The sequence below is a fragment of the Scleropages formosus genome, chromosome 24 (genome assembly GCF_900964775.1).
Source record: "Scleropages formosus chromosome 24, fSclFor1.1, whole genome shotgun sequence".
NCBI lineage: Eukaryota > Metazoa > Chordata > Actinopteri > Osteoglossiformes > Osteoglossidae > Scleropages > Scleropages formosus.
Window position 1 is genome coordinate 20835215 of NC_041829.1, and position 26011 is coordinate 20861225.

A 26011-nucleotide genomic window follows, 5' to 3' on the forward strand; every position below is an offset into this window, starting at 1 on the left:
TGTGCGTCAACTGTGTGTGTGTGTGTGTGTGTGTGTGTGTGTGTGTGTGTGTGCGTGCGTGTGTGTGTGTGCGTGCGCTCTCACCCACATGATATACTTTGTAAAACATTGTTGAAACAACTTGTGGGAACTTCCCCGCAAGGCCAAATGCTATTTTTAGCTTAGTTTGCATAAAAATAAATACAATTAACTTGTGAAAATTGTAGCCATGGCTTTAGAATAATAAAGGAATTAAAGTCCCCACGATAAGTAAAAGCATCTGTGTGTGAGTGAGATCAGTAATTGGTGTGTGTCTCGTTTCTATTATGCTTTTCATAATAAGTAATGTTAATGTGAACTGTTTGCACCATCTGTGGGCAGTGGTTTCTTGAAGGGGACCCAGTTTGTTGGGATAATGAAAGAAAAGCTCTTCTCGCGCACTAAAGCAGTGTGGCTCCTGGTTTCCTGGTTTGCTCCTTTAACCTGCTCATATCCAGTTACAGCCTGCAGCCGGATACTAAACTGATCCCCGAGCCAATGTGGGCACAGGAGCTCGAACCGCTGCAGAGGACTGCACTGCCTCTCATGGATTATCATCTGTTTTCTGTTTAGAAAAATTTGCCACACTTTGCACATATTTGGTACAGCTGAGCTGGGGTACCGTGTGTCTGTGTGTGTGTGTGTGTGTGTGTGTGTGTCTGTGTGTGTGTGTGCCATGGAGAGTAACCCTCCAAACCAGCACGAAGATCAAAGTGACAAAGCAAGCGTGAGTATTTATATTATTACTTTTATGCCTCTTATTAATATTTATTGGCTTCTTAGTACAGAAGCAGCTCCAATGTTCCACTTTAGTGCATTGAATATCAGATGTGATTTTGTAATATTGTTACCATCATTTACTATGACGCTTTCCCACTCTTGTGACGTTGTGTCGTGACCTAGTAACAGCAGTTTACTTTTTAAATGCGAATCCAGTAGATCGACCCCTAGAAGTGCAGAACGTGAACCAATAGCTTACGTAGCGTCTTCATCCACGCTGTTGTGCAGACGACGTACGCTTCTCCGTAGCTCACGAGCGGGTTAAGTACAGCTAAAGGGATGAAATAACACAATGTTAATTATTCATGGTCCCAGTAATTCAATGATCTCCGACCCAAGGAACACTAGGGAGATGTGGCACCAGATGTGTTGCTCGCTCACGTATGTGCGAGTCTGGTTAACCCGTTGTCCAGTGTAATCCACCATAGCGGCACGCGGGTGTTATTGGGGGTACGGAGTGGTAGTTGAGTCAGTAAAACTGAGTCCGAATTTGTTTCGTACGCTCCAAAACGGTACCGTTGCGGCTGAAGTCTCTGCTGAATTCTGGCCTCTCGTCATCATTTGAGCTCATTTTGATTTTGCGGCTCTGTTCTAATGCGTCGATCGTAATGTGATGCCAGCTCCAGGTGTCGGATGTGTCTGTGGAGGTGGCAACTGTGGACGCCATGCTCAGCAAACTCTGCAGGAGGTACAACAGGAGGAAGCGGAAGGGCAAGAAAAAATCCAAGAAGAGAAACCCCTTTTCAAGCCTGCAGAATTTGACCATCCTGCTCACCGTCGTCATTTTTGTCGTGGTGGTGATTCTGTGGTCACTGCTGTGGGTTCTTATATGTGAGTTGAGTGTAGAACAGCTCTTTACGCAGAGAACCAAGTAACTTTTCCTGAATTAAAGTGGAATATTCGTGTCTTTTTTCTAAAATCCGTCTCTTGTCTATGACTTTTTTCACTATTGATGCTGATGGTGCGCTTTGTGTTTGTCTTTCCTTTCTTCATAGTTCGCAGCGAAAGCAGCAGTGGGGTCTATTTCGCAGGAATGTTTCGTGTTGCAGAAGTGGAGTTCCTACCCGAGTACCGGCACGCTGAGTCCAGCGAGTTCCTGTCCATGGCAAGCAAGATCCAGCACACTGTGAGTTCCAGCCCCCGTCTCCCCCAAGCCAAACACTATCATGCTGTCTCTTAACTGCAGTCCTTCACACTTGCATTTATTCATTTATGCTTTTCTCCGAATCGACGTGTGAAGCTACCAAAACTGTTTTCCCATTTATACAGCTGGGTAATTTTACTGGCACAATTTAGGGTAAATATCTTGCTCAGCGGTACTACGGCAGTAGGCGAGATTGAAACCCACAACCTTGCATCTGAAGGCAACAGGTCTAACCTCACTGTGCTACCAGGTGGTATTTAACTTCTCCTGAGTAAAAATAAATCCCGTCACCTGCCTCTTCCTTCAGTGCTGGAGTTGTAGGCATCTCTTTGGAGAGACAATCATGAACATAAAACATATGAAACTGATGTTTATTTCTTTTTCAGGTGAGCAACGTGTACAAAACTTCTTCAGTTTCCAGACTTTACAAGCATTCAGTGATATCTGACTTGAGGTAAATGCTCTGGTCAAATTTTGTCTTTTGGGGTCTTTTTTCAATGTGGAGCATCATACAGGTTAAATAAAATGTTAGAATGTACTACGGGGGGGGGGCAAATAAAACGCCATCGGTACACAAACATTGTTAGGGTTCTCTAATATTTGTATATGTGCTATGCGCACATGCACATGACAGCTCTCAAAAGGGGCCTCTGCTGTGTGACTTGCAGCAATGACAAGGGAGGCCTGCTGGTGCACTTTTGGCTGGTTTTCGTGGCTCCGCAGCTCAAGAGTCCAGCTGTGTGTGAGGAGTGTGTGAGCTCCATCTTGCGGGACTCGGTGCACATGAGCATCAAGAACCACTCGTCCATCGGATACCTTCTTGGCCTGCCTGTTGATCTCGACTCTATCCTTATCAATGGTGAGAGAACCCTTGGGGTGTGTGTGTGTGTGTCCTTGCTCTAGTACTTCAGACAGTGTGTTTGCAGTGATGTGCTTGATGTGCGCTGATTTCTTTTCCTATTTCTTTTCTTGCCACTTTACCCTGGGTTCAGTTGCTCAGCGCTCAGACTACACCGGCACTGTTACAGGTAGCCCGCCGACATTTACCAGCGTTTACGTGCAAACGGGCGAAAGTCATCAGGGTTGTAGGAGTGTGTATTTGAGGGGTGCGAAGGCTAACGGCACTAGTCGTCCCCCAGACTCCAACTGTGTGGACAAGCTGTACGCTGGCCTACCGGGAGCAGTGGTCCCCCTCAGTGTGTTCTCCTACTGGACCGGCCTCAGCTGCCATGTGAAGCTAACGGCGGCGGCAGGATGCCTGATTCGCCTGACCATCGCAGCTTTCGCCATCGAACCCAGCAGCTGTGCGGGCGACAGCCTCACCATTTACGACGCACTGCTGCCCATGAGGAGCAGAATCCTGTACAGGTCAGTTCGCCTCGCCAAACCTAATGCAGCTGAACGGACGGGTTTGTTTTTTATTGACCGATTTTTAGAAAAATTATTCATTATTTTGATTTAAAATTTTAATATATTAATTTTATACGACTACTGCATAATAACACTAGTGTCCACTGTAATATAGCTATGCTTAGAATAAGACTGATGGTTGGTATTTCTGCTTTTACTCTGTTACATTATTACTGATGCTCTCCATATGTCTCCAACATTGAAAACTAGTACATTTTCAGTGTCCTTACTACATGATCTCAGTGAGCTGCTCTTTACCCGTCAAGGTTTTATCTCTTTGGAACAGGGTTTGTGAACCTGTGTCCGAGACCCTTCAACTGGTCGCCACAGGCAGCGTCATGCTGCTGTCCTTCAGACTAACCCAGGGAAATAAAAGCTTTCGTGGACACTTTCAAGCTGTTCCTGAAGAACGTAAAGCTCTAGATTTCTCTTATTGTCTGGTTTGTAGTCGGCATAATTTTTAGCGTGTGTGCGTTTAAGTTGGATGTGTGTGGATGGTGAGAATGTAAAGAAACTGCTTATGATAATGTTTATAACGGTGCCTCATGATTGCTGATACTTGCCCTCAGCTTGCTTCAGTACTATACAGATGCAGAAACAAACTGGTTTTACTGGAAAGATCTCCAGCCCATTCTACCCAAGCCTTCTCCCTCCATCATGCACATGCACCTGGCAATTTCAGGTACAGTACACTGGATTGTTCCAGCTACTACATTTCATACTGATCCAGTGGTTTTGTAACAGTAATTTTGGGGTTCTGTGGTTTTTGTTTTAGACTCCACATCACACCATGGGTGTGGCCCTGAAGTTCCATAACTACATCCTGAATCTGAAAGACTTGAACGGTTGTGACCATGGTTGGTGGAAGGTGAATGAGATCATGTAGGTGTGTGTGAGAGAGAGGCAAGACTTCCAGTTGGCTATTGAGTATAATGAAGGTCAGGAGGACAGAGACGAGACCAATGAGAATGTACAGCAGCACTAAACACTAGTCAGTGGCATGGACGGGAGCATCAACACCGATACACCTATACCGCTGCTTGGACAGACGGTTGGACCGATGTCTGCTGAAGTAAAGCAGGGGCCTTAAGTCAACGTTTGACCGAAGGGTTATATCCAACATTGCTAGTTTGTTGTGATGGGATTGAGCAGGTGGCCGCAGACCGAGGAGTGCGCTTTGGTTTTCTCTTGAGGTGTACGTCACTTTTGGAAAAAAGTGTCAGCCAAAGGCATAAATGACAATGATGAGAAGAAAAGGGGCAGGAAAACATAGCACAGTAATTTTGAACATGTGGCTCTTAAACCTGGATTTAAAGGTGTTCAGGATAGTTCTGGTATTCTCTGTTTTGGTTTTCAGTTAGGTGTGTTTTCAAATGATGGACGGGAATCTTCCTTGTTTGGTGAATCTTGTGTCGTTCAGGAACGCATAATTTTTTGCAGTTAATAAAAAGAGTTTATTCTAAAAGAATTCACTTTATAAGCGGATCTTCAGAACAAATGTTGCTCATTATGCAAGGGAAGCATGTATTCTAAAGCTTGTGCATTTTGCCTAAAGCTTTCAGAGTAAAATCTGTCCTAATTAAAACTGACAAAATCAAGGCAGAAGTGGTGCATCCTTCTGATCTAAGCATATTATTTACCACTTAAGGTTTTACCACTTAAGCAAAGGGAAATTATTCTGATATGGGATGCTGTTTTAGTAATACAATTTTCTGTCTTTTTCCTCTTTGTGTTGAGGTGGTTACTGTATAATACTGTAAAGGTAATATTGACTTGTTGGAAACTGCTGTAAATTCATTGATCAGTGACACTTGTATAAATTGCCCCGATAGCTACTGCGGCAGCTATATCGACTACTCCACAGTGTTCCACATCGGGTATCCCAATCCCGAGGTGGCGTTCCTGTGTAGTTCCAAACGCGCCGACCCTCCTTTCATCGCCGAATATGGCACCTTCAACATCAGCCAACGTGAGCAAAGAGGCTCGCTCTGTACACCGCACGGGTTCCTGCGGGACCCCCACTGGTCTCTGCTCTGTGGCTGCTCTCTGGAGGAAAACTTGTAACTTGTCCTATGAACGCCCTTCTTGGGACACGTTTCCCTTCTGTCTTCTCCAGCCTGTCTGAAAAGTCATTTCCTGCACTATACAGCTGTGTCATGGCCTCACCTAGGAGATGCTTGCTTTCCTGATCTTCCCCTCGAAACCAGAAGCTGAAGACTTTAGCTGTCCATTAATAATAATGTTAATTTTGTAGGTTTTGAGAGTTGCAGAGTATGAGACAGATCTTTGTTTTTGCGTTTTTCATCTCTCTTAGCCTGTCCAGAAGGATATTTCCGCTGTGCCACGGGTTTCTGCGTGGAGCTGTGGCGTCGCTGCGATGGCCTAGATGACTGCCAGGACGAGAGCGACGAGGTCTTCTGCGGTACGTGTCGCTTTGGGAAGACGCCGGAGCTGTGTGCTGTCTGTACGCATGGTTTCCGCAGGCACGGAGCACACGTCCGTTGGCCGTTCAGTCGCTCGCTTTAAGGGTGTGAATTCTTGATGGCAAAAAAAATCCTTCTCACTCTGTTCTTGAGCGCTGCTGTTGCTGAGCTGCTGAGAGCAGAAATTATTGCTTTTAAACATCCATAAGAGTAAATACACCAGACTACGAGTGAATAATGAGGTAAAAGCTGGGCTGCAAAGCAGTAATCCTCAGCTGGTTGCACGCTGGTTTGCTAAAAATGTTATTTTACATAAATAGTAAATGTCACTGAGAAATACGTCAGTATTGTAACTGATTTCAAAGGTCTGTACACAATATTTTAATACAGTAATACCTCGCCCTACGTCGTTTCATGTTGCGTCGATTTCGACTTTACGTCAGTTATTTGTTAATATATATGGAAAAGTACTATTAGTCGGTGTCGGTCAGCCGAAAATATTAAAAAATACTTAAAAACCACTTAAAGTGTAAAATCAAATAAAAATGAACGTTAAAATATATAAAATAATGTAATCTATATAATCAATTAAAAGCTTAAAAATAAAAAAAATCGTCTTACCTGCCCCTTTTTTTTTTTTTTAATTTTAATTTTTTTTGTTTTTTTCTTTAGCATCAATTGAAGTGTATACACTTAAGGGGAATTGTTATTAGGGGTTTACAGGGGGTCTAAATCGGTTTTTAGGGCTTATTTCATTTTCTGTCGTTTTTCAACTTAAGTCGCACCCTTTGGAACCAATTAACGATGTAGGGCGAGGTATTACTGTACATTGTGCTTATTTCACTTCAAACCCAACAAATTACTGCCTTTAGCTTTCTTGCGTCGTCTTTTATTTCTTTCTCTTCTCCGCTCCTGATTGTTATTCAGCAATTAGCACTCGTGGAATTTGCGACACAGCAGCTCACTAGTGAGAGAAAAGTTGAGAAACTCATTTCTTTGGGGCCCCTGACGGCAGCGGAGCCGAGCCGAACCGGCCACTTGTCACCTGTCGCTGTGCGTTATGACTCTTACATTATAATTACAGTACGTATGAGCAGTTGGGCTTTATTTTACACGTGTGTGTGTGTGTGTGTCTGTGTTTCATATTATAGTGAGCGCTGAAACTAATCTGCTCATTATCTTGGTACAAGAAATTTCCTTTGCACTCTCTGCAACAGGTGCCTGTATAAATCTCATATTGTCAATAATTTCTTTTAGCAAAACCCTTCAAGAACTGTGAGAGCTCCAGCCAAGCGCACCCCTTCTACGTTTGCAATGGAGAGCGGGACTGTCCAGATGGCAGAGACGAGGCCAACTGCACTCTGGGTAAAGAGGGCGAACGTAGCACTGCACGCAACGTTACACTGCTGTGGCACTGCTGCACCGTACCAGTGCTTAGCTACCATGCACTGCTCAACGCAGAGGGTGGATTAACGTGTGTGTTGAGATTCTCTGACATTTAGGGGTGTTAAGCAGAAATGTGGTAACCTAGAAGCATGCTGCTCAGTCTCTGCTCAGCAGCCCTGGGGTAATTAATGGTTTAACTGCTACCCCGGGTTACCTTTCCAGAGCTTGTTCCTCCCCTGCTGTGGCCTCGAAGGATAAAACAAGCTTCCAGCAGCAGTCAGAAGTAGAGTCTCTCACTCTCTTCCATGAAACACTACCAGGACTTACCGGTGTATTCTGCACCATTTACCATTTCAAGGTCGATGACACATTTATTGATTTATTCTTGCAAACTTTCTCCCTTTTTCTTGATACTGAGAAAATGCAAAAACATACAGGCAACATAATATAGCACAAGGAAGACGGTTAAAATGTTTTGTTGTTAATTCTTCATGAACAAACAAAATACTGTAATTGTGTCCTTTAAACAAACCGCTTCCCCGTCAAAGTTCAGATATTTTAAGGGTGATCATGTAACATTATCTAAAAAGTTCCTAAAAGGTGACCAGATTTCACAAAACTCAGGATAATTATGGTTCAGATCAAATGTCTTAACCTTTTTTTGGGGAAGTGACTGGAGCCCCCGATCTAGGAGCTGTATGTACACACACGCCTGTGCACCTATGTACAGTACGTGTGTTGATAATCTGTAGCTCTAACATGCTGCCTTTGCTATGCTGAGAGCGAACCTGTTGCCTCCGCAGAGACCACCTGTTCAGACGTCAGGTTCAAGTGCCAAAGTGGGGCTTGTATCCTCAAAAGGAATGCAAAGTGCGACGGAGTCCTCGACTGTACGGACCGCAGCGACGAGGCCGACTGCGGTGAGTTGAACCGCGACCGAAGCTGCCCGTCACGATGGCAGTACGGTGTGCAATCTGTGTTCTCATAACCGCAGCGTAAAGTAGTCTGGCCCCAAGCACCGTGCTCCGAAAAGAGACGGTCTCTGGCTCCAAGCCCGCAGTCTGTCTGAGCTCGTTAGGTGTTCATTTCAGCCCTGGTTCATTACTCGGCAGTCGCAGCCACGGCACCCAGTTGGCCCCGCTGTGAAGTCTTCTGTTCCCGGTCATTTACTTGGGCTGAGATGTTCCCAGACCTTTCTTTGATCACTGAGTCTGTCAGTTCCTTACTGGAAGGAAAGCAGGTTTAATTGAATGTTCCTGACTGCACTGACCCTTGTCGAACCTGTCAGAGGTGTGATTCAGCACTTCTCCACTGTGTTTACAGTGTTAGTTCATAACCTGGAGCAGAAAGAGTAATTTAACTCCTGTACTTGCGGTGGCCCCCTACTCTCCACGCTGGGCACACGGGCTGCACTTGTCTAGAAAAGACAGCCTCCACGATAATCCGCAACGGTCATCAGCCTCTTCTTGCCCACTACCGCTTTCTCTGATTGCTACATCGCAATCCTACCTACCCCTAAAAGGACACCTTTACCTTCACTGGTGGTCCCCTACTGTCCACCTCACCCCGGTGATAGTACTCTCTAAATTTTAGTTGTTTAAAGACCTCGAACTTGTGCTATGAATCTTTCTGGTGCAAACACCAAAAAGGGCCCCAAAATTGTCCACTTTTACAAATAACTGAAATTGAAAGTCACTTTGAAGAGGGGCGCGAGCTAAGCAGTGCTCTTGTGGTGATGGTGATGTTGACGATGATAATAAAAATAATAAAATTTTGCTGCCGTTTTCCTTGCAGCCTGTGGTCAGCCCGTGTTTCGAAAGGGCTACGCTGCGGGCCGGCTGGATGAGTCAGGGTACGAACGCGTGGTGGGGGGGCTGAGTGCAGGTGAGGGCGAGTGGCCGTGGCAGGTCAGTCTTCACTTCGCCGGTCATCTTTACTGTGGTGCTTCAGTCATCTCCTCACAGTGGCTTCTGTCAGCTGCACACTGCTTCAGCAAGGACAGGTACCAGACCTGCAAGCACCACTGTCACACTACCGTTTACCATACTATCTGTACTGCAGGACAGTGTGGGCAAACCGCTCTGTTCGAAATAGTTGAACGCCTCTTTTGTGACTGCTGCTTTCGAATGTGGGCAGGCTGTCGGACCCTCGCCAGTGGACGGCTCACCTGGGGATGCTCACTCAGGGAAGTGCAAAATACGTGGTGGAGATCCAAAGGATTGTAGTGCACGAGTACTATAATGCTCGCAGTTTTGACTACGACATCGCGCTGCTGCAGTTGCGACGGACCTGGCCGGGATCGCTGGGTGCTTACATCCAGCCCATCTGTCTGCCGTCCTCTTCTCAAACCCTCCCTGAGGGCCTCCGCTGCTGGGTCACTGGATGGGGTTACAGGTCTGAAGAAGGTGAGTTCCTCCGAGTCCCGTACAGAGCCTTCTCAGACCATTTTCAAAAATTCTCTGCTTTACAAATGTGGCAGCTGCTAGCATAGTGGTTAGAGCTGCCGCCTTTGGACCCAGAGGTCCTGGATTTGTATCCTGCCTCCAACTGTTGGACCACTAAGCAACGTATTCACCCTAAAATTGCTGCAGTAGCAATACACTTACAGTGTCTGCCCAGCTGTATGAATGGGTATGTAATTGTAAGTAGCTTAACAGTATGAGTTGCTTTAGAGAAAAGCACCATCTGAAACACAGATGAATACTTTGACACTGCATACACAGCTAGGTAAAAGTGTCAAACCATGCGTAACGCAATGCCAGACTCGGCGCATTTATACAAGAGTACAGCACACATGGTTTCATCTGTAAATGTACAGAGTGCATCATGCAGTCATGCTGTATACCAGAGCACAAGACAGTGCACCGAAATTCACTAAACTGCTCTTCAAGACTAAACAGCCCCAAAACACAAATGCGACTTAGTACACCTGCAGGCAGCGCACTTGCTCCTTGTGTTCAGCATCCCGGAGAAACTCTCTTCCTTTTTTTGTTTACAGACAAGGTTCTGCCCTCAGTTTTACAGAAGGCCCAGGTCCAAATCATCAGTCAGAGTGAATGCAAACGGACCTACAGCCCTGTGTCGCCACGCATGCTGTGCGCAGGGGTCCCGTCGGGGGAGCAGGATGCCTGCCGAGTGAGTGGCCAAGAGTGAGAGTAAGCAGTAAGAAGATGAAGACAAACATTTGCATATGAGAGCAAACCCAGATTTCACCCATAAAGGGACACACTGCTGTTGAAGGAATAAGATGTCAGGGTAATCAGGCACTAATTAGTCACTGCACTAATATCACAATCTCTCATTTCATCTTCAGGGAGACTCGGGTGGTCCATTGTCATGTAAGGTGACAGATGGAGGACGCTGGTTCCTTGTCGGGATTGTGAGCTGGGGGGCTGGTTGTGGCAGACCCAGTCTCCCTGGCGTTTACACCAGAGTGACCAAGTTCACTGCCTGGATCCAGAGTCACATGCTCTGAATACCATGAAAGTGTCCATTGCAGCATTTTCCCTGTTACTGAGTCACTGATGAAGCCACAGCTGGATGAAGCACACCCACATTCTGCAAGCAACGCCTGCTCGGGGACAGACGCTCCGAGTTTCCTCTATTCCACGCAAATTAATAATGGAAATTACTGCAGTGCCTCACTAGTCATTGAAATCCAGTGTTGTGCATTTGCTTTTTTGTCAATAATGTCCAAGAAGAACATGTATGTTCATAAACCTTGATTAATGTCAAATTCCACCCTTCTGGCCTCAAGCAGCATTCACACTCTGCGACTCTAGTTCTAACAGGGCTGTTTGTGGAGCTTCCACCCTAACGGAAGCTCCCCCGCTGGGGAACAATAGGTTACGGTGCTGAGAAACACAGTATATTTACATTTATTTGTTTAGTTGGCATTTTTTCTTCAACGCCACTTAGTGTCTGCCTACAATTATTTATTCCTTTATGCAGCTGAATAATTTTACTAGAGCATTTAGGTAAGGACTTTGCTCAAGGCTACTACAGCTGAAGGTAAGACTCAAACCTTCAGCCTTTGGGTCCAAAGGCAAGTGGTCTAACCACCGCGCTACCAGTTGCCCCAAGACCTTGTCGGATGCAGCTCGTGTTTCCGTCACGTACTCGATGTGACACAGACCTCCCGCTATTAGCATCTGTCATCTGGCCCATAAGAACCGGTGGGAAAATGATGCCAGTTTTCTCCAAAGTTCTTTGTTTTGAGTCCAGGCCAAAGGACTTGCACATTTTCATTTGAGCTGGTGTCTCACTCAATTTAACATAGCGCATTTTGGAATCCCTCCAGAAAATGGAAAACGCTGTAAAAGGCTTTGTGACAACTTGCTCGTGATCACTCTGAAATAAAATGGAATTGACCGATGTTTAAATATTTTGTACAGGTTGAAGAGAATCTCCTTGTAATGAAGATGATGTACATAATTTTAGTTCAAGCTTTTGCACAAAGGACATAATCTAAAGGATGCTCCTGCCTTATTTATTGCTTAACATCGCTCACCTGTCACCCTGTACAAAGTAAATGATTTTACGTTCGTGAGGCGACAATTCCCAGCAGTTTGGCTCAGGGGACTTGAGAAAAGCATCAGGCGACACAAAGCATCGATTATGACGGAAGGCCCAGAGGTCCGGATCTTCAGTCAGACCGAATGCAGGCAGTTTTCGCAGGAGATGGAAGGTGACAGGAGAGGAAAACAGAGTCGGGACTGGTGACGCCAAGATGACACCTGGGAAAGATGATCCGAACACTTGAGGTGCGTATTTCTTTGCGTGAAACGAGAGGGCGTCACCTCCCCCATTTCCCAACTTGTCTTAACGATGCACGGGGTGTTTCTGGAGGTAGTTTGCGTTTGCGCTCGTGTTCAATCGTGCACCGTTGGACCCGAAGGCTGCCGGCTCATGAGTTTCACCAGGCCTGTAGCCCCACCTCCAGCTGTAGTATCCGTGGGCGAGGTACGTGCCCCAAAATTGCTCCAGTAAAAGTACCCAGCTGTGTAAGTGGATTTGGCGAAAAGGCCTCAGCTAAGTGAGTTCCACTAACTAAATGATTCCATCCGCCTGCGAACGGCGCGGCTCTTGTCTCGGGAAAGTTTTCACCACCACCACTGCGGAGCCGCGTCCGAACGCGCGGGTATTTTCGCAGGCGCCGCGGTGCATGCTGGTCCCCGTATGACACCTGCGTGCGGACAACTTAGCGCACCGAGGAGGGCTGCTCGCGCCGCGCACCCGCCGTTCCGCCGTGGGGCTCTCGCGCTGCCATGAAGGGAGACCCGCGCGCTTGTGAGGTTTACTGCGTGTCCAGCTGCGGACGCTGCCTCCCCGCCACAGCCTCAGCCTCAGCCTCAGCCAGGCTACCTGAGCCTCAGGTAGGGACTAGGAGAGCGATGGCTTCCGTGCCTCGGCTCTGGATCTGGGCGCGAACAAAAGGTCCTGGAAAGGCGCAAATTGTCAGTCCTCCGGCATCAAATATGATGCCCGCAACTACTATTCTGTAGCGTCCCGAGCGCTAACGGCTAAGTGTAATTTGCAGCAATTCCGCGCCTCACTTTTCTCTGCGAGCCGCACTGACAGAACTTGGCAAGAAGTGGGTCCGTGCGAGTGAGTGACCAGTCCAGTCTGACGTGTCGTCGACTCGTTCCATTCCGTGCAAGTCGATGCCTTTTTTCTCTCTTAATTTTTAGCACTCTGACTCTCCGTTAAACGGTACCGAATCATGCACCTTTCCCTCTGCTCTTTCCTTGTCCTTGCGTCGAAAAGCCCGTCGTGAAATAAACTTGTTGTGTCTGTCTATGTTACCGCTTTACCAAGCAAGAAATTTCCCTTCTGTTTCTTAATCATTGGAAGAAGTGATGCTGTGTGTTAGGGTTCTGTTTTGTTTCACTGGTTCCAGGTGGGTTTGGGGTCGTTTAAGGAGGCACTTATATGCTTTGTTCATAATTGTCCGCCTGGCTTAACCTGCTTAATCATGACCAAAAAAAAAAACAACTGACTAGAAAGGTGTTGATTTCTTTAATATATATAGGAAATAAATTGACTCGGTGTTGATTTTTGTAGCAGCTTTTGACCAGATTGCATGTTTGAAAGTGGAGTGTTTCACCTGTGTGTCAGAGCGCTGTGACAGAGCTCCCTTCGTCCCCAAGCCCACCCATGTGCACCCAGGGCGGACGAGGAGCGCCGTGCCCCCCCGGCCCTGTGCAGAACAGGTGGAGGAGCTGGAGGAGCTGGGGGGTGGGGGCGGCGTCCTTCCTAGCCCTCTCCGCGGCCGTCGTTCTCAACCTCCGCTTCTTTGTGTGTAAGTCGGCCCGTGTGGCGCGTGCGGTCGTGAGTTTTGCCGCCACCTCTTCTTCCTCCGGGCTTCTGCGCATCGTTTAGACTTCATCTAACTGAAATGTGAATTTAACTGTCCGACTTCTGCCGCTCTTTATCTGTAGCGTTTAAGCTTCTGCTTCGAGCAGGTGTGGACTGCTGCTCTTTGGGACTCTGCATTCTTTTCTTTTTTGGTGCTAAGAGGCAGCATAGAATCCAGTGTGTGTGTGTGGCTCTGTTGTGCTCTTCAGCAGCACCGGATTAAAGTATTCTCAAAGTAATGTGTTGAACCATAATGCTTCGGCTAATTTGCGATACTCTCTCCGTTCAGGGCCTCCTTCCTCAGTGTTCTACTTGGGAGGAAGTGTGGAGATGACCAACCAGAGCTTTGCTGCGGACTTGATGGATGCTTCTTCCCTGCAATTCCAGGAGCTGGCGGCAGCTGCGGTCCGTTATGTGAGTGTCCATGTCCTGGCCATGGTGTCATTCCACTCAGCTCTTTTACGTGTAAAGCCTGTGGTAACTGGAGCCAGGCTGCCTCTCACCCCATTTGGTGTAGCGACACAGCTAAGTCCTTCCCTAGGGGCTGTGCCTTTCAGGCACCAAGACAAGCACTGCTGTTGTCATACAGCAAGACCACAGCAAGGAGAGCGAAGGGAAGATCAGCCTCAATACAAACATTGTCTGTCACGTGACTGGAGCAATGGCCGTAGAGCTGCAGTCAGTGCTTTGTAGGAGCAGCAAGATAGTGCCTTAAGTACCAAGGTTGTATAAGCAGAAATAGCAGCTTTTAGCTTGGCGTTATGTTTGCGGCAGCACTAATAGTTGGAGAAATGGTCCTGGGCTTCTTTGACAGGTCGTCACTAAGAATGACTCTACTGTGGTGTAGCACAGGTAGCAGGGGTCGGTGTTATCAGTTTCATTAAGCTTTTACTGACTGAGTAGATGATATTGTCTGTAGTCTACGAACATCCTACTTGTTCACGTGGTCAACAGCATTGAATGGGAGGTTGCGGAGATGAGGGGAGGACATGTTCTTCATTAGCTCTCAAAAATGCTAACTTTTTCCCCCGCCAGATTGTGGGAACTTTTTTTAAATATATTTTTAAATTTTAGGTTAAGTTTAAGCATGGTGGTGCTAATATGCTTTTCCACTGGTAGTGGACGCACCAACGATACAAACTCTGCTTAGAAGCGCAACAGCTGGACCCTTCTTGGGCCTTGATACAACTCATAGCTTATAAATCTGTGTGTTTATCCAGGATGGTGCCAGCATCCAGAATTAAATTTTTAATTACATTTTTGCTGTAGTCAAGTACAAAATTATATCTCCTAATGAAGAGGCCTATGCCAACTTAGTGGGGCTTAACAAAGGCGTAGGCCCATCTGGTAGTCGTGCCCTGAGTTGCATACTACTTCTCACTCTTCAAACATCAGGCTTTATGTAACATAGTGTCCAGGGTGGAGAGTATTGTCTGATTTCTTCCGCAGCCCTGTACAGATCCAACTGACCGTTGGTGTCGCTGTGGTCTGTAAGGGTGAACGCACCCCAGCCATATCGCCCATTCAAAGGGAACAAGGGTGAACTTGTTTTCCATGGGCCTCATCTGCACAGATGGCTAGTGTGGCATGGAGGGGGCTTATACCTGGATCCCCACTGTATAGGTCCCTTTGCCTGAGTAGTGATGATAGATGGAAACACTGCTAGATTTTTATCTTTCTGTGCTTGGCTGAAATTACTTTCTTTAAAGAAAAATGTGGTTTTTCACCTTGAAACCCTTTTCAGCAGTTGCTTCCCAACATGCACACACTGAATGTTCCTGTAGATAGATTTTCAGTAGCCAGGAAGTAGCTTAGCACATTACTGTTCTTTTGTCATAGTGACGGCATGCAGCTCACAGTGCTTTTTTTGTGCCCCTGGTGTGGGAATGTTGCCATGACAATGGGGTGACTGGGATGACGTGGGGACCAGCTTTCGGGGCTCTACAGCTCCTCCCCTTGGAGTTCATATTACATACACTCAGAGATCACCGCTTTCAGGTAAACACCGAAAGTGTGCCACAGGCGCAATCAATATGTATGAGCCTCTTTCTGAACGGTTGCTCTGTTTATAAGAATGTGTGTATGTGAATAAGCTTGTCTGTCTCCTGGCAGTGAAGGGGCTGCAGGTGGTCTTCGCGTGTTCTACTGGAGTAAGTTCCTTGCCCCTGCTGCAGTGATTCCAGCAATCCGCAACGGTGGCGTGGGCCATTTGCAGCGCTCGTGCACCGGTAGCAACAAACTGCTGCTCATTAAGAGTGAGGAACTGTATTCTTTGGAGCAGGATGAGGATGTCCTACAGTTGTTAGGTATGGACCCAGAATGTTCTCTCCTGTGTCCTTCTCCCAGTTTGGCAATCGTGTCCTTTCCCCAACCTACGTTCAATTCTGCTGTAGGGTTGGAGGCAGAGAGTTCTGACTTCGATGATCAGGCAGATAAGATAAAAAATACTGCAAATCTTCAGAGCATCAAATGGCAGCTGGGCTTCCAAGGTGCTCTTCTGTGGTAATCTAAAAGACGTAAATGGAGTCTAATGCATTTCTCTTTTGTACAGTAATTTTTTCTTTTTGAATGTTTATAAAACATACCTTTTTCCCTTTCAGGGAATTTGTCTAATTGTGTTTATGAAAGATGAGAATGAGATTCTTTGACTGATCACTTTTGTAACATTAATGTCATATTTAACATTCACAGCAATGTCATTTGATCTTTATGCCAAATACGGAAACAACCGCACTCTGAGTCTAGTGAGCCCCAAGAAGCCATATTATCAGTGGCGTTTGCGTGTCCCGTCTGGACACGTGGTACGGCTTGTGATCCTCACTTTACATGGAGCCATACCTGGAAGCTGCTCTGCCCACAAGCTCTCCGCATATGACTTCCTTCTACCCTTGCAGAATAAAATTATAGCCAGGTAGGAGTGTGTGTGCTTGTGGGGTCAAGCATATGTGATAAAACATATGTGCAATTTTTGTGGCATATAATGGTGTGAGATACTGCATTCTTTTATAGGTGGTGTGGTCTCCCAGTCTCTGGATCCTCTCCTGTTATGAAACTCACCTCCTCAGGAAACGTCATGCTGGTGACCTTCTCATTCAACAGACAGAGAGATGGAGCCATTTTTAAAGCATATTTCCAAGCTGTGCCTAAAATAGGTAACCACTTTGTCACTCTTGAAGGACTCATGGCAGATCCTTGCAATCTGCAGATCTGTCATGGCAGTTTGTCCGTAAGGTGTCCATAAAAGGTTTTTGCTCTTGTAGCAGGTGTCTGCACTGTCATTATGTCTATGTCCAGACTAGCCAGTACCCTAGGTGTCCAGACGGTAGCCGCATAACTATGTAGAGTATGATGAGAACAATATCACATTGTGAACCTTGTCTAGAGCATGCCAAGTTGGCTGCTGTTCAGTCTAAGTGGGTGATGTGGTTGGGGTTCACACCTTTTTGTGGCTGAGTGACTCCAGTGGTGTTAAACAACCCTCAGCATGGACATCCATGTTGTCTGGAATTAAAAACAGCATGGATGTATTATTGTTGTATATTTAACTACTCACTGTGAAAACCTGAAAAATAATCTGCATGTGTGGTCACTATAATCAGTACAAACTTGCTATGCTGTGATGGTTTGCAGTTCAGACATGTTGCAGGTGTCAGGTAGGCATAGCTGATGCAAGGTGCTTTCTGTTCTTTTGCAGGTTGTGGTGGTTCCCTGACTGCCTGGAACGGAACTCTGACATCCCCATACTACCCCAGCCACTATCCCCCCAACATTGACTGTAGCTGGACATTACGAGTGAGAATCGGCCAAGATCTCTTTTGTTCTACATTCCAGTCATCCCATACAAGTGCATTTGTTTGAGAACTGTATTGTTTCTAAAGCTACAATTCAAAGTCAAAGTATCTGCAATAATTTGTATTTGACTAGACTTTTAATACTGTGCATACTTTTTGACCTATGCTTGTAATGGACTTTTTTTTTTTTTTTTAATTGTGAAAATATTGAGACTGCATGGGTGTGCTGTCTTCACATCTTCCCCTCAGACCCCACTGCCTGGGTACTTGCTGTCTGTGACTATTGTGATGTTCGACATTCAGGACTCTCCCTCTTCTGACAGCTGTGAGAAAGACTGGCTAGACATCAATGGAGTCCGGTGAGTGTGAATTTAGTGTCAGAATCAGTGAGCAGAAATAAAATGAACATTAATCCTAACACAGAATTTACACAAAATGTTAGGCATTCAAGGCATAAATATAAAGGTTGTCACTGGTAGAGCCCTGACATTTTCAACATCCTTCACACATTTTGGTCATTGGTTAGCTGCGACTGGCGAAGCCTCTGACTGAAACTCATCAGTTATTCAGCTGTAGCAGTCGTTTCCAATAAATTGTTATATTGATTTAACAATTAGACCAATACCAACTAATCAAACTTTGTGTCCATTGACTGTTGTCTTACTTTTGTGCTTGAATCAAATGTAAAAATTGTCTTAGTCACATTTGTTTGGGTGTGAGATTTCTTTAAAAAGGAGTGATTGGGTAGTCAAATGTATTTGCATTTATAGTAAAGAAATCTGTGCATTGCAGTTGAATTTTTAAACTAGTATTTATCAATTTCTATTTGTAAATGGTTATTGGTATTTATCAGAGTTTTTGTTATTTGCAATGAAATGATAGATAAAAGGGTTGGACCACAGTCCTGCTCTCCGGTGGGTCTGGGGTTCGAGTCCTGCTTGGGGTGCCTTGCGACGGACTGGCGTCCCGTCCTGGGTGTGTCCCCCTCCGGCCTTACGCCCTGTGTTGCCGGGTAGGCTCCGGTTCCCCGCGACCCCGTGTGGGACAAGCGGTTCCGACAGTGTGTGTGTGTGTGTGTGTGTGTGTGTGTGTGTGTGTGTGATAAGAAAAAAATTCAACCTTTGAACTGTGTTGAAATGACAGCTGAAAGTTACTATATCCAAGAAAGGCTGAGAAACTGACATGTTGTATAGTAGAAAAAGACATTGACCAGCTCGCTGGTTCAGCCCGTGCTCCCGACTGTTCTTGGAGTAGCTTTGTGCGAGGTACTTCAAGTTTTTATTTGTTACATACAGAGCCATACTTAACTGTAGTGAAAATGTTCAGCTGCACAAATTAATTGCTTCAAGTTATTCTGAATAAAAGTGAAATGTACACAACAAATTAATAATTAAAATACCAAAATACAATAGCCTGATAATCAAACAACTGACTGGGTACCCTTTGCAGCAAAAGCTGTTGCATAAATCAATAAATTCCAAACAAACATCTTGCTACATCTTTTGCTGAAGTGCCACAAATTGAAGACCTAGTGATTTGCCCTGAAGTTTATGTGGATAAAGGAGTGTAATTATGAAAGTATTTATTCATTCATCCAGCCATTGTTAGTAACTAGTTGTCTCATAGACTCCAGACAACAATGCGCCTCTGTCTTGGAGGTATGATGTACGTGATGTATGTCACTTTGGAGAAAGGTGCCTGTGAAATGAATAAATGTAAATGTAGGTATTGGACTTGAGGCTGGGTGCACCAGAGATGGGATGCCAGTGCATCAAAGTAGTGTGTTAGAAACATTAAGTAGCCGTTTTCTTTTTCACACACAACTGATTCTGAGCTGTATAATTAGGTCTGTGGTGTTTATGAAATGATTATTGGACACATCACGCTGATCAGGAGCAAACTAGAAAAGCTGATATAATGATCATGAAGTCAAAATGTTGTGGACTGCAGTCCAATGTGTGAAGGAAAGGCATTTAGTTGTGGGGTTCCTTGGGTTTTCTGCCTGTACAAAGTTGTTCATGTCAGTATATGTGAGCCTGCTGGACGGACACACTCTCTGGCAGGTTGTGTAATCCTGTCGCCGATAGCAGCAGAAAGAGAATCCACTCCTCGCCGGTGGTGCTGCACTTCCACTCCGATGAGTCGCATACTCACAAGGGTTTCTACATCCTGTACCGAGCGTTTGCCCAGGAGAGTTGTGAGTACTGATGAGTAAAAACCTGGTAAATACCACTGCTGAGTATACGTACAGAATAGTACTAACCTGTTTAAGCCTTTCTCATCATTTGTACAGCCTTTCCTGTAGTTCTCATATCAAAAGTGGAGGCCTAGTTTCAAAGGTTTAACAGTTTTGAAGGTGGTGTGTGTTTTTTTTTTTTTTACTTGTAGGTTTTGAAATTTCTATAGAAATGCTTGCTTTTGCAAATTTTTTCTAATGTTTTTGCAATTTGATCATTCATACCAGTGTTGAATAGCAGGTAAGATAGTGGTTAGAGCTGCTGCCTTTGCCCTTGAGCAGAGGGATTCACACCTAGATCCTTCAAGTACCCTTGAGCAAGTTACTTACTCCAGGTTGCTCTGGTAAAGAAAAATTGTCCATTTGTATAACTGGGTAAATAATTCTGAGGGGGCGCAGTGGCGCAGCAGGTTTGACCAGTGCCTACTGTGTAGGCGGTCTAGGGTTCGAGCCCTGCTTGGAGCGCCTTGCAGCGGACTGGCGTCCTACCCAGGGTGTGTCCCCCTTCGGCCTTGTGCCGTGTTGCCGGGTTAGGCTCTGGCTTGCCGCGACCCCATTCGGACAAGTGGTTGTAGACGTTGATTGGCTGGTAAAAAGTTGTAAATAGTACAAATTATTGCATATACTTTTTTTACATGTCACTTTGGAGGAATAATTTAAGAAATGCATGTAAAATTAAATAATGTTACTTAAATTATTTCAGTGGAGTTTTGTTTAGCTTTAGATACACCTCACGTACTTATGAGATTAAGTTAAAGGGCTCAATTCTTTTCATCCCAGCTAAATGTGTTTTGTTTTCTTTAATTAGCTTTTGGGTTACAAAAACAGGGTGTATGGAGTGTGGCAGTCATTACCCATTACACCAGATGCTCACTGGCATTACATGCAATACTGTTTCATATCTCAGTGTTTGTACTTTTGTCTTTGGCATAGTCAGACTACTAGGAAATTAGTTATTTTAAGCGTTTGTGCTTTTAAAAAATGTTAAATGTGTTTTCATGGAAGAATATCTATCTGTACCTTCAGAACCTATAGGCATAATCACAATAAAACTGTTGCACGATGTTAAAGTGCATAGTGTCATTGATTCTCTGTGTTGTGTATACACTATATTTGTTCACTGTGTTTGGGTGAAGGTGTTTCTTGAAGTATTTTTTACAAATTGTGGTCAGTAAGGCACTTTAGAGGTAAGTAGAAGAAACAATTGTTTTAATGCCCACACCCAATACCCATTTTGCTTAATTCCTTTTGTGATTAAAGTACTTTGGAGCTTGTTTACTAAAATGCAAGAAGAAATGTATACACTAGAGTAGAGACTTTGTTCGTTTGACAGTGTGTGAGGGTAGATTATCATCCTACTGTAATAGGATATATTAAAATCAGTATTTTTGGGAAATGGCTAAAAAAGGATTTGAAAGCTGAAAATAAAGTATTTTTAAAATCAGAGATTTGTAGCCTCCTGCTCTGAAAATGTGTGCTGTTAAATCACCTGTGACACATCTTTGCAGCATGCCCTCGACAGTTTCGTTGTGGGACTGGCCAGTGCATCCCCCTGCGTAAAGTGTGTGATGGGGCGAAAGACTGCCCTGATGGCCGTGATGAAAGCAAGTGCAGTAAGTCCTGGCCAGGAGGACAGTTACTAGCTGTGCGATGGGGAACCATCCGAATGCATCCAAATGTGCCTTCTTTCTAGTTGTTCTCATATATGTTGCGTGTATGTCTTTGGCAGCCTGCAGACCTGGAGAAGTGCATTGTGGGAATGGTCAGTGCAGATCCCACATCAGTCAATGCAGCGTCCAAAGCAACTGTGCAGACAGCAGTGAGGAGGCCAATTGTGGTGGGTGTATAATGGTACAGAGTCATATTTGGGCCCAAATTTATCTAACTTATTATTACTTATACGTGTTGTAGTTATTTACCCATTTATGTATTGTTAGCTGTAAATATTCTGTTAAACAGTATATTGTTTGTAACAGCAACAATGAAACTGGCTGTGGTAAGAATGGCCTATTTTAGATGTTTCTGTGACAATCATTGTACGTTAAGTGCTGCAAATCAGCATAGTTTGTGTCTGGTGTTGATTTGTGGTCTTGCGTTTTTGCCTCCCCCCCCGTTGAACTTTTATCCATTTCTATTGATGTGTTCATGGAGTCTGGTGATGGATGCATGTTTCATTTGCTCCTCAATGTATTTTGTCCTCTATCCAGCAGGGAGATGTTACTTCATGTGCCCTAACAAAGTGTGTGTGGCCAGGTCTTCAGTGTGTGATGGTGTGTTTGACTGCAAGGACCGCAGTGATGAGGCCAACTGCACCAGGGCTTGTGAGTGTTTTAGCTGCTCCTCTGTTGGTCTCTCTTATCACTGAAACCTGCAGCTGACTGATCCTTATCACTATTACAATGTTGTGACTGACTTCCCTCATCAGCCCAGTCTCACTGTTCTTACTTGTTTTCTTTACGCATCAACAATAATCAAAATGACATTCAGAATATTTTACACGGCAGTCCTGCTTAAAATTAGGACACATGATCTTGGACACGTTACATGTCTAAGGGTGATGGTTTAACAAAAGTCAACATTTTAATCCACTCAACATGTGAGTGTCACTAGTCACCAAGTCATCCTTGATAATATCTTCAATTCATGGTGACTAAACCATCTAGCTTCTTTGCATGACCTTAACGGTTATTTTAAGCCCAAGGTGTTGCCAAGACTCATTTGCCCCAAGACTCTTAAGTTATAATTGCTAATGGGCTGAGAAATCAATAGCGAGCCACTATAAGGCTGCAAGGAACGGCCACTGAATGGTCCTGTAGGCTGATCTCACTTACCAGTGAAGAACCATTGACCAATCTTTGTCTGCCAGTACAAAAAGGTTGCTCTCCCACATCCTACAAGTGTGCCAATGGGAAGTGTGTGACTAAAATCAACCCCGAGTGTGATGGCATCAAAGACTGCGTGGACGGTTCAGATGAGATGCGCTGTGGTGAGGCCATGCGACTCTCCCGTCAGTATACACTAACACTCATTAGTGCATTTTAACATGTCTGTCACACTTAAACATGAATACAGGCTGCCATACAGCAATACTGAGTACAACCCTGCATTAGTAGCTTTCACTTGGGAAAATGGCAGTTATTGTAATCATTTTCATGACAGTTCTTGAAATTCTTAATCTGCGCTTCCTGTTGCAGGCTGTGGAACAAGGCCAAAGAAGAAGACTAAGATTGTGGGTGGGGTCATTGCTCAGACAGGGGCATGGCCCTGGCAAGTGAGCCTGCAGATGGAGCGTTATGGGCATGTGTGTGGTGCTTCGCTGGTTTCGAGCCGCTGGCTACTGTCTGCAGCTCACTGCTTCCAGGACTCCGACATGATCAAGTGAGCAGAACGATGGTCATCTCCACATTCTCCATCTCGATTACTTCCTCCATATTTTCATCTTCAGTGAAATTCCCCTACAGGTCTTTGCTTATTTGTGTGTGCTTCCATGCATGACTTTATAGGTATTCTGAGGCACGGTCTTGGAAAGCTGTCATGGGCATGCGTGGTATGAACGTGGTGGGAACTGCCGTGGCCACGCGGCCAATTCGTCGTATCCTGCTCCATGCGCAGTATGACCAGTTTACATCTGACTATGACATTGCTCTGCTGGAGCTAAGCACCCCTGTGTTCTTCAACGAGATGATTCAGCCTGTGTGTGTACCTGCCCCATCTCACACCTTCACCGCAGGAACAAGCTGCTTTGTCACAGGCTGGGGGGTTCTCATGGAAGATGGTAAATACTGCATTCTCCCTGCTTGCATACAACCACCACCTGCGGTAATCTCCCACTAACATGCTTGCTTACACAAACACAAATAAAGTTAATTCATTCCTGCTGCTTGCACACTGTTCAGTTTCTTGTAGGTGGCCTTGAAGATCAATCATAATGGCCACAAATTAAATATGTCACCTGCTCCAGGTGAACTGTCTACATTACTGCAAGAGGCACCTGTGAAAATCATCAACCACAATATTTGCAACAAGTTGTATGACGATGCAGTCACACCCAGGATGCTGTGTGCTGGAAATCTCCAAGGTGGTGTCGATGCCTGCCAAGTGAGTGTGTGTATGTTATTGTATGTTGACTGCCTTTCTGTCTCTCTTTAGGCTGCCTTGGTCTCTCTCTACTTGTCTTCAGCAGTCATCCTTGTCTTGTATGCAGGTGTTTGACTCTGTTTAGAGTTAATGTGATGTGTTTGCTGTTACAGGGGGATTCAGGTGGCCCCCTGGTGTGTCTCGAGAAGGGCCGGAGGTGGTTTCTTGCAGGGATTGTGAGCTGGGGTGAGGGCTGTGCAAGACAAAACCGACCTGGTGTCTACACACAGGTCATCAAGTTTTCAGAGTGGATCCAACAGCAAACGAAAGGCCAGGTGTGAGTGGACACAGACAGACTAAACCTGGACCTCATCACTCCTTACCTGGCCTCAGTGGCTGCTTGTGATCTCTGGGATGAAGCAATAGGAGGAGCACAGGAACCTAGTGAGACTAGGCATCACTGCACATATATCATTTAGATAGTCTACGTTAAACTAAAATGATACTAGGCCCTAGGCTCTTTAAGGACACGAGATTTATATAGTAACTGTATGTGTGTTCTTACTCAAAACCTGCTGAAGTCCGTGTTTAGTCATGTGGTTTGGCCTTTTATGTTTTTCTTTCACTGATGTATTCTAGCTCCATACAGCCAGTTCTTTATTCCTTTTTGAGAAGGCAATCCACCCTGCCTCAGCTGACCCGACCGCACCAAAGACATGGTTCTACACACCAAAAAGGAATGTAGTTCCACTCCCTCTATTCCCCGGGTTAATGAAACATGGGCAGAGCTTTCAACACCTCATGACTTCTGACTCCTTTTGTTAATTTAAACAATCCTAAATGTTCCATCTTTTTGTTAACCTTCAATGAGGAAACTGGTTTACTTCACCTGTCCCACCTCCTGCAATACCATTTCTCTACTGCACTGGCTTTCCTCTCCAACTTCCGCTACCACTTCCATCTTGTTGCCCACACCCATTACCCATTTTGCTTACTTTGGTACACCTTTTGCAGTACTAGTCTCCCATTATCTGCTGTCAGCCTTTTAGTCAATTGTTTTTGGTCGAGAAATTCAGAAAACAGACCAGAACAGGTTAATCAGTAACCATAAACTGAAATGGTCTTGATGGGGGTTTTGGCTTAGAATATTGGTAAATTGACTCTGCATTTATTAAAATGTACTATGTCATACTTCTGAATGGATTTCCTTAAGCGCTGCATCATAATAGGATGCTGTTTGGCTTGGTAATGTTACATTGTTGAAAGGGCAGTGGAGTGAGACACATGGGACGTTACCCCATCTGTTAAGCAATCATACTTCCTCTCCAGTGTGGCCGTGCTGTGGATATAACAGCATCATTTGTTGGTTTTATTCATCTGTACTAAATATGTATTGAAAACCTGGATTTTTTTAATTACATTTTTTAAATTTATGTTGTAACAATGTTTAGAATGCTGTTGAAAAAAGCAAGCATTAAATGGGCTGTCAGCAGTGCTGTTGAATCTTTGTGTGCATCACTCTGAGCTTACATTATTTATGAAACTTTTTTAAAAATCACAGGTATACAGTGCATTAAATTATGTATATTTTATATACATTCTATATATTTAATATAGATACAATTGTTTGGAGAAGGAGCTGATAATGTCACAACTCCCTGCATCTCCCAAGTGTTTGTGCATAATGCAGGTTCAGTTGGTAAGGCAGCAATTTTTAGGTATCACCAGGCTTGTCCAGTAGTGGTATGAAGCGCAAGGAAGGAGAGGGAGGGTTTGTGCGAGTGAAGTCTCACTGAGTCACTAGGTGGCACTGTTTTAAGGCCTGGTTCAAGAAAGTATCTATCAGTTTGGAGGACCTTTTTTGTCTGTACTTTGTTTGACTATACTGTAGTGTACTGTAATTTAGTGTCATCTGTTGAGCAGTGTCTGTGCAGAGCACTACATTAGTGTCCTTATTGTTATCAGCCTCCCTGGCTTTAAATTGTACCTTTTTTAGCATCTTACTATTGACTGCATGAAATGCCATGCAGCAGTGTTTTCAGATTTCTTAGTTCAAAATTGATTCTGCTCTTCAGTGTCCTAGTATATTTGGAGTAGTGAAGCTGCACTTTGAGCATCTCACCCAGCATTCATGCTCATGTCAACAGGGAAAGAGGCTCTTGTCCTTGGACAATGATGAGGTGACAAGGTCACAGATACCAGTAGCCTGTTGAGGGCACTACTTGTTTTAATGTGGTGTTTGTGCATTTATATTCAGTATAAAAATATTTTTTCCTAAGAAAAAGAAAATGTTTGGTGATAATCCTTCTGTAATTTCAGGATATTGTCCTCAAACTAAAATTTATAGTTAATTTTTTCATTTGTCAGTTTTTTTTTTTTTTTTCTTTTT

General features: G+C 44.8%; 2 protein-coding genes across 7 annotated transcripts; both read left to right on the plus strand.

The window, feature by feature from the left end:
* The first annotated feature begins 1419 nt into the window (after positions 1-1419).
* On the plus strand, positions 1420-11147 carry tmprss7 (transmembrane serine protease 7). The gene is made up of 17 exons (XM_018761048.2): positions 1420-1629; positions 1794-1924; positions 2329-2396; positions 2611-2801; positions 2935-2970; positions 3082-3310; positions 3639-3763; positions 3922-4034; positions 4128-4234; positions 5185-5321; positions 5667-5774; positions 7033-7140; positions 7965-8081; positions 8956-9163; positions 9298-9566; positions 10160-10296; positions 10475-11147. The coding sequence occupies exons 1-17, from the start codon at positions 1464-1466 to the stop codon at positions 10634-10636; spliced, it is 2412 nt and encodes an 803-aa protein (XP_018616564.2). The 5' UTR covers positions 1420-1463; the 3' UTR covers positions 10637-11147.
* A 642-nt stretch (positions 11148-11789) lies between these two features.
* On the plus strand, positions 11790-25107 carry LOC108939600 (suppressor of tumorigenicity 14 protein homolog). Of its 6 annotated transcripts, none has more exons than XR_003797307.1 (20): positions 12037-12536; positions 13279-13462; positions 13808-13932; positions 15449-15516; positions 15631-15824; positions 15912-16007; positions 16210-16429; positions 16528-16670; positions 17213-17310; positions 17559-17668; positions 19373-19506; positions 21054-21158; positions 21275-21382; positions 21753-21866; positions 22412-22531; positions 22740-22923; positions 23049-23156; positions 23276-23320; positions 23507-23643; positions 23796-23933. XR_003797307.1 is itself a non-coding variant. In XM_018761039.2 (20 exons), exons 2-20 carry the CDS (start codon positions 12429-12431, stop codon positions 23961-23963), a joined length of 2688 nt encoding a protein of 895 aa, XP_018616555.2. In that variant the 5' UTR covers positions 12113-12123; positions 12261-12428; the 3' UTR covers positions 23964-25107. The 6 variants fall into 6 exon arrangements, 5 of the variants coding, with proteins under 5 accessions (XP_029104585.1, XP_029104584.1, XP_018616556.1 ...); XM_018761039.2 differs by having other exon boundaries at positions 12113-12123; positions 12261-12536; positions 23049-23320; positions 23796-25107; XM_029248752.1 differs by lacking the exon at positions 12037-12536 and adding an exon at positions 11790-11924 and having other exon boundaries at positions 13311-13462; positions 23049-23320; positions 23796-25107.
* The last annotated feature ends 904 nt before the right edge of the window (positions 25108-26011 follow it).

Excerpts from the sequence above, each read along its gene's own strand:
- LOC108939600 (XM_018761039.2), top strand. The coding sequence starts at position 12,429 with ATGAAGGGAGACCCGCGCGCTTGTGAGGTTTACTGCGTGTCCAGCTGC. Across the intron at positions 17,669-19,372 it reads CTAGACATCAATGGAGTCCG|GTTGTGTAATCCTGTCGCCG; the intron begins GTGAGTGTGAAT and ends ACTCTCTGGCAG. Across the intron at positions 21,383-21,752 it reads CAGTGAGGAGGCCAATTGTG|CAGGGAGATGTTACTTCATG; the intron begins GTGGGTGTATAA and ends TCCTCTATCCAG.
- tmprss7 (XM_018761048.2), top strand. The coding sequence starts at position 1,464 with ATGCTCAGCAAACTCTGCAGGAGGTACAACAGGAGGAAGCGGAAGGGC. Across the intron at positions 2,802-2,934 it reads CGACTCTATCCTTATCAATG|TTGCTCAGCGCTCAGACTAC; the intron begins GTGAGAGAACCC and ends CCCTGGGTTCAG. Across the intron at positions 3,764-3,921 it reads TCAAGCTGTTCCTGAAGAAC|CTTGCTTCAGTACTATACAG; the intron begins GTAAAGCTCTAG and ends ACTTGCCCTCAG.